Source organism: Priapulus caudatus, unplaced genomic scaffold, assembly GCF_000485595.1.
Source record: "Priapulus caudatus unplaced genomic scaffold, Priapulus_caudatus-5.0.1 Scaffold282, whole genome shotgun sequence".
NCBI lineage: Eukaryota > Metazoa > Priapulida > Priapulimorpha > Priapulimorphida > Priapulidae > Priapulus > Priapulus caudatus.
In genome coordinates this window covers 202,001-210,109 of record NW_014577343.1, presented here as the reverse complement: position 1 = coordinate 210,109, position 8,109 = coordinate 202,001, and the positions used below count along the sequence as shown (strand labels likewise).

Here is an 8,109-nt window from a genome sequence, read left to right as displayed (position 1 = left end):
TCTATCTATCTACCTATCTATCTACCTATCTATCTATCTATCTATCTATCTATCTATCTATCTATCTATCTATCTATCTATCTATATAGTATAGTATATATACTGGAGGTGTGTGATACACCGTAATGTAGCTTAAAATATCATAGCTATAATATTACCCTGTGCATCGACCTTCAGCTTATAGGACACACGGCGGTTTTTGGAGACATTTTCTAGGGGAAAATGTGTGTTATAAGCCACATAATACGGTAAGGGTGTCTGCAAATCTGTTGTGGTATAATTTCAACAGGTTTTCGATAGATACTCGGCATGGGCCCACCCAAAACCTACCCTGCAAAACAAGTGTGCGATGAATCGCTTATGCAGTAGACCGCGAGATCTGGACATGCACATGCGCAGCATCTAAAAAAATAATGAATTCATACTTCTAGAATGAATGAGAATAGATATCCACGAGCAGACTAATATGATGATGTCGATCGCGACGTCTCGTTTTAATTCCAGAATCATCTATGATGTGAAAATAATTTTATACATGTACAATATAGAGACTATTATAAAATACACAGGCCAGTGTCCTTATATATCGTGCGCAATTAACTACTTATTCTATTCAGTGACTCTTACACCCCTTCTATCAAATCTGCATGTTCATCACAAGTATGACACACATGTGACAGTATATATGACTGGAGGCGTGTGTGCGCGATCGTACGTATGTTTGCATTAGTGCCTGCCTGCCCGTCCTTTGCCGTGAATGTCCGGTCACCCTTCTGATGTTCAGCTTATTATAATAATTATCAAGAGCTAATAATACCCGTATGCATGGGCGTAAATCCCGGGGGGATGGGGGGGATGCATCCCCCCGCTCTTGAAGGAGGGGGGATGGCCTGTACAAATATCCCCCCCTGAGATTCAAAAAAAAAACTCCTTCCTCCGTGCCCCACTTGAAAGTTCAGCTAATTATGATAATTTGGAGACATGGGCAGACCTAAATCATTTCAATTACTGCAGGGGCGTGTACAGGGGGGGAGGGGTCCAGAGGGTCCGGACCCCCTCCCCTGCTCGCGCAGAAAACGCATCTGAAGGGGTCTAATTTCAAAAAATTTATGGGGGAGGGCCCCCCAGACCCCCCCTTCGCGTTATCATCCCCCCCACTCCTCGGTACGGATTTACGCCCCTGCCCGTATGTATGTATTATTAGCTGTTGATTATATGCACATACGTGACAACTGCAGAGCCCATTCTTTGGTTGTTTGTTCCTACTCGGTGACTATTTGATATAGAGAACAAGTTTGCATCAATAGTGTTTTAGCATTTTATCAGAGCGTGTTATTGCGACGACAAGGCTATGTCTAGCGTATGCACCAGCACGAAACCGCCGCTAATCAACCCATTTTTACGCCACGACCTCACAAACATGTCGAAATTAGACATAACTTTTACTTTTCTAGACTAACGAAGCGAGGCGCGGCAGCGACGGTGGATCATCTACGCCCGCGTTGCGACATGCTTACCGAAGAAGAAAAGAGAAACGAGAAACTAGGCCAGACTCCTCCGAGAAACAGGCTAACGACTAGACAAACTATCTCCGTTCGTGAGAACTGCGTTCCAATGCCTCCGTAATGAGACGAGCGTATAGTAAAGTGCGCGCACGTTGTAGTGTTGCTTTGTCGCTAACAAACGACGTCAGGAGACGTAAAACAATCGAACGCCGCGCTACTATATTCATTATTTAGCGCGACTTGTCTCGCTGACATTATTTCAGCTAGACTGTATTGTTCCCTTTTGAAAAAGATCGCGTTCCGTGAGGAATGGGGAAAAGTTAAGCGTGACAAGCCGCTCGCCGTTTCGTATAAAAAGGCCCGACGCGGATGGAAATAGTGCAGTTCTACCTTGAGAGAGTAGTCAGCAAGCAACCTGCCTGGATCCTGAACAGGTGAGTACCGAGCAGCGCTCTGTATGAGCAACAAATACGCGCTACATTGTTTCATACTTTTAGATAACATTTTCAACTAAGGATAGTTTATTAGATTGTAACGTATGCGGATATCTCTGAGCGTCATTGCATTGAGTTTCTGCATAAATTTTATACATTGTATAGATGCATCATACAACTACATTGTGTACGTTGTATTACTATAGATACGCAGAACAGATACATTGTACACACGCTTTGTGTGAATACGTCGTGTAGATATGTTTATGGTGTGTTTAGCCACGTTGCCTCTCTTTCTAGTCAACATGCGGTTTGTTTATTTGAATGTAATGTATGCGGGCATCTTTGAACGACATTACCTTGTATTTTTATATAAATTATATCGGGAGTGAAGAAAAACAAAGTGTGTTTTTATTCACTCCTAATTGTATACACTGTACGGATACATTGTACAGACGCTTTACGTAAATACATCATATATGTGTGTTTATGGTTTTATCAGCCACGATTATTTTTTTTCTAGTCAACATGAAGCTCTGCATCGTGCTTTGCCTCGTGGCCGCCGCCTGCGCCAGCGATGGTAACTACGGAGGAAGCTACGGCACCTACGACAACGTCGGCAGTGTTGATGCCGGCGAACAGCACACCGGCTACGGACACACCTACGCCCCGGAGTTCTTCACCACGTCCGTGTACGGACCGAGGGCCGACGCCCGCGCTCACGGATCCGGATCAAAGCACGCCAGCGGCTCGTACGCGCGTGACGGCCAGGCGGCCGGCGCTGACTACGAGAAGGATGAAGCCACGGCAGCAGAGACCGCCGCCAGGGCCAGAGGTTACGAGTACGGATACAGGTGGGTTGAGTTTTTCCAATTTTACTTCATCAGACAAATTCGAGATTTGCGCTGACGCGCCCGTAGATTGTGATGATGCATTTGCAATTAATTTCACGCGGAACCGAGAAACATGCTAGTTTACTTACGCAATGCACGCCAAGTAACCATATTAATACTTTGTAATTCAGAGATGGATACTCTTGGTATCAGCCAAAGACCCTGTACGCCTTCCAGTACAAGCAGCCAATCATCGGATACAGGCAGTTGTACGGACACCGTGTGGTCCGCCAGGGTGGATACGGAGGTGGATACGGAGGAAACGGAGGTGGATACGGAGGTGGATACGGAGGAAACGGAGGTGGATACGGAGGCGGATACGGAAACGGAGGCGGATACGGAGGTGGATACGGAAACGGAGGCGGATACGGAAACGGATATGGTGGCAACGTGGGATACGGTAGCAACCTGGGATACGGTAGCAACCTAGGATACGGTGGCAACCTCGGACACGGTGGCAACCTGGGATTCGGTGGCCGTAACGTCGGCATCAGTGCATCCTCCCCCATCACGCACGGTCCCCGGTACAATGCCGGATACGGCAGCCACGGAAGCTACGGTGGAGCTAACCTCGGCTACGGTAGCAACACCCTTATCCATTAGAGTTCACAGGGCGGTTTAATATGCTCGTGATATACTTGGTACGTTGAGCATTGTGCTCTCTTCGTGTCCGATGGATCGATGTAGTTTATAGATGCGACTCACATAATATAGCTAATCAATAATTTATTAAAATGATGCCTACAGATGCCACACGTGTATTACCCAATAATGTTATTATTCGATTCGACGTGAATGAAAGCTCTTGTGTATTTCGCTATTCGTTGACGGTTTTGTATGCTGTTATTCCTGTTATGCAATAAACGATGTTCAATATAATTATATGTGTTTTCTCTTATTCAAAAATATTTTCGTGAGTAGGCCTACGCTCGGAAACACATGAGTAGTGTTGCCTAATTGATTTCATCAGGGCGTTAGCGTTTGAGGGGAAGGGGCAGCTGCTCTGGATTGTGGAGCAAAATGAAATAGTAACGCTAGAGTAAATCTAATAAATAATAACACGAAATTAAACCCTTCAGGCTTTATTTTCTTCTATGCTCCTTCTCTCATAGAGCGGTGTATTTATTGAAACTTTCCTAACAATATACTACCTCGCCACTTCACAATTCTCTAACAACCTACCCTCCGTTCTATGGTGTTGATTTAGCTACAGCCCTGACTACTATATATACAATAACATGGATGACGAAAGACGTTATAACAAATAATGCACAAAGTAAAGGATTTTTGGTTACCTATACATGTATTACATGTTATACATGTATACATGTATTATACATGTATTATACATGTATTTACATCTTATTAGAGTATTACGGAGAGTGATGGATCAGCTCGCTGTCTGCCGACATCATCATACCCTTACTAGTTGCAAACACGATCATTGAACCACAAATAATAAAAATGCATTAATAATATGATATAATGATATAATGATAATTATAATGATATAATGATATAATTGTCAGCTGGATTTCCCTTCGCAGCGTAACCATGAGCGCACGTACGCACGCGCGTGTATGTTCATCGCGTAGCCAATATGGAATTTTGGTTTCTAAATGGATGCATCAAGATTGGGTGCTTGCACAACCCTGCTAGTAAATAATAACATTTAATATAGGCGTCAGTCTTATTATTGTTAAACCCCTAGGATAAACAATTAAATTAAATTAAATTAGATTCGATTAAATTACTTTATTTACACTTATGGCAATTACATTTTAAATGTATTATATTGGGCAAAGCTGATAAATGTAAAGAAATGAAACTAAATATATAGAAGTGATGGAGGTAGTTAAAGGTTGACCGTTCTTCCCTCGTTAAAAATATAATAGAGTAATGAAGCGAAAGTGATTACAATATAGAGCGCGACGCCGCCGGGGGCAAGTACTGTGGTTGCCCCGCGGCGGCGTCGCGCTCTATATTGTAATCACTTTCGCTTTATTACAATAGGCCTGCGCGTTATCTATGGGTGTGTCTATGAACGCCTATCTATGACAGGCAAAACAGGCGTTTAAAAATCGTCAACGATATCTGTGAAATTGTACTATGAATCATCCAAAATCACGGAACATTCACTAGTTTTTATGGTCACATCATCTTCTATCTCTCGCGCAATAGTGCAATGACTAAATGCACATGTCAGATACCATTTATATGCGACTTGCCTACGCTTGAAATGTCCTCGAATGCGACTACAATTCCTAGAATCCACCACATCCATGCAAAGTCATTAAAAACTCATATTCTAACGATTAATAGGTTATTGCATTAGATAATTATTATAACAGGAGTCGTCGCTTAGAACAAGCTACATGCTCACATAGTTAGACCCTATATATTACTATGGTTCAGGCAGACGGGCTGTACACACAATTAACAACGTAACAATGAATCTCGTGTCTCATTGCATGGTTAACTATCTCTTATACGTACTCAATCGCGTTACATAGTGTCAGAAGGAAAGCAATCGAACAGGAAAAGAACTGAAAATCGCTCATAACTATTTTTTCCAAGCCACCCGAGCCAATCAGCCTCAAAGATTGGGCTCATAGAGGTGAAAATGGAAGTATTTCAACGGGAATAAAACATACTACGAAAGAGTAGCTCCACTCTTAAATATTTATTGAGAGTGGAAGCGTATGTGTTGCAGTCCTATTGAACGCCATAGGACGGGAAGCAATGAATATGTACGACACATTTGAATGATACGAAGGCGAGAAGAAGGACGAAATTAGTGAAAGCTGCGCACCACACAAAAAAGGTGACCTGGGACTAAGTAGTCCCAGAATACCAATGTCCGACTCAGCATGCACAGAAAGCCTGAGGTGAGATCTTTAGCCAAAAGTAACACTCGCAGACGAGCGTCATGGAATGTACGACACACTGAGCTCTGTAATAGTAAAAGCGAAAGTGACCTCACTGCTAAGCATTAGGTCATGTGAACGGCTAGGGAACACCTATAAATCATGAAGTGTGACGTTGACAGTATGATTAGGTTTATAGAACACGATACTGCGACTACAGAGGCAACACCCTCAGGCATTCACACAACAAGGAGAAAAGCAAAGGTCACTACTGCTAAAACGAATCCGCTCTTAGAATTGTACACAGATGTGTTCCAAAGGCTTCCTCGGATGATTCTCTGATCCAGTAGATGAGAACATCCCGCTTGTTGTTTACGCCCCTCGTTCCGTACCGGTAGCCCTTCAAGACTCTGGCAAAGCTGAGCTTGAAAGATTGGTGGGTGACAGTGTCATTACAGCAGTCATTGAGCCTACTGCATGGGTATCAACCATGGCGGTGGTCAGGAAGAAAGATGGCCGGATACGCATCTGTTTAGACCCACGAGAGCTCAACAAAGCTTTACTCAGATCTCACTACCCACGATCAACCTTAGATGATGTGGCTATACGACTCTCAAATGCCGAGGTTTTCTCGGTGCTTAACGCGAAATCAGGGTTCTGGCAAGTCAGGCTAGCCCAAGAATCTAGGTTATATATTACTCACTACATTCAACTCGCCATTTGAAAGACTCAGGTGGTTGAGAATGCCGTTTGAAATCCATTCTGCACCAGAATATAGCAAACACGAATGCGTGAAGTTGTGGAAGGCTTAAGGGGAGTAGAAGCCATAGCAAATGCATTTTTAGTGTGAAGATTCAGTGACGACATGGAGTATGCTACAAAGGACCATAACTGTAACTTAGCAGCGTGTCTGCAACGCACACGTAACCTTGGGCACTCGCTCAATGCTGACAAAGTTAAGTTGTGGCTCACAGAAGTGCCGTTCATAAGACACGTCTTCACTGCTAATGGCTTACTCTCGCAGATCAAGCAAAAGTAAAAGCAGTCATCGAAATGTCAACACAAATAGGCCTCAAGGCACTTTGTAGATTCCTGAACATGGTAAATTACTTGGCGACATACTTGACGAATCCATTAACAGTGTGCGATACTTAGACCACAATTGAGAACATGGAATGGTTGCTGGCTCAAGCAGCACGAAGATGTCTTTACCTATGTCAAGCAATATTTGCCAGGCAAGGTGTAGGCTACCAACCCCGATAATAACCCACCATTTAACGATGAGAAATTTTCATCATTTGCAGAAGAGTTGAGATTTTATATCATCGACACATTACGCCGTTATAGCCATGAGATATTAAAGATCTTTGTGCTAACGCTAAATAAGACAATCCGAGTATCTGACATAAGGTCGACAATAGTAGCGCGATTTGGTACAATTTCGTTATATCAATATCGAGCGACACCACACTTCAGCACTGGTATCTCGCTACCAGAAGCTTTCAACAGTCGAATGATGATGAATGATGATGATGATGAAAGTACAACTACTAGAAAGTAACCTTCCTGCGAACAGGAAAACTCTGGACATTCGTTCAACCAATTGTGCGAACATACATACGCACGACCACATATTCGCACGCACACCCATACGCACGCCCACACATTCGCACGCACACACCTATGCACGCACACACATACGCACGCACACACATACGCACGCACCCAAATACGAGTTTATATGTATATATATATGTGTGTGTGTATGTATATAAATGTGTAACAATTGGTTTAAGTTTCACTCCGAATTTGCTTGAGAAACGTGAAACTGCTCAGTGATTAGTTAATGACGTCGCCACGCGCCATCTGGTGTGCGTAAACCATTTTGCTAAGGGCCGTTCCTTTATTTTATTACACACTACTATAGACGACATGAATAATCACGAGGGAGCTGCGTATCAATTTTCGCAGCAGAAACACAATTCATCAGACTATTACAACACTCGTAATTCTGAGCGCGACAAACGTACTCTGATATCAACGAACACATCTATACATTCAGATTCCTATCCTTCAAAAGGCATATAGTCACTAAAACAGGCTAACGACTAGGCAAACTCGTGAAGACTGCGTTCCAATGCCTCCGTAATGAGACGTGCGTATAGTAAAGTGCACGCCCGTTGCGGTGTCGCTCTGTCGCTAACAAACGACGTCAAGTGACGTAAAACAATCGAACGCCGCACCGCTATCTTTATTATTTAGGGCGACTTGTCTCGCTGACATTATTTCAGCTAGACGGTATTGTTCCCCTTTGAAAATGATCGCGTTCCGTGATGAATGGGGAAAAGTTAAGCGTCACAAGCCGCTCGCCGTTTCGTATAAAAGGGCCCGACGCGGATAGAAATAGTGC

The 8,109-nt window shown here is 43.4% G+C and overlaps 1 protein-coding gene across 1 annotated transcript; it reads left to right on the top strand.

Annotated features, from left to right (window-relative positions):
- Positions 1-1,871: 1,871 nt before the first annotated feature.
- LOC106808504 (glycine-rich cell wall structural protein 2-like) lies at positions 1,872-3,711 on the top strand. Its single transcript, XM_014811253.1, has 3 exons — positions 1,872-1,939; positions 2,463-2,793; positions 2,964-3,711. The coding sequence occupies exons 2-3, from the start codon at positions 2,468-2,470 to the stop codon at positions 3,433-3,435; spliced, it is 798 nt and encodes a 265-aa protein (XP_014666739.1). The 5' UTR covers positions 1,872-1,939; positions 2,463-2,467; the 3' UTR covers positions 3,436-3,711.
- Positions 3,712-8,109: the final 4,398 nt, after the last annotated feature.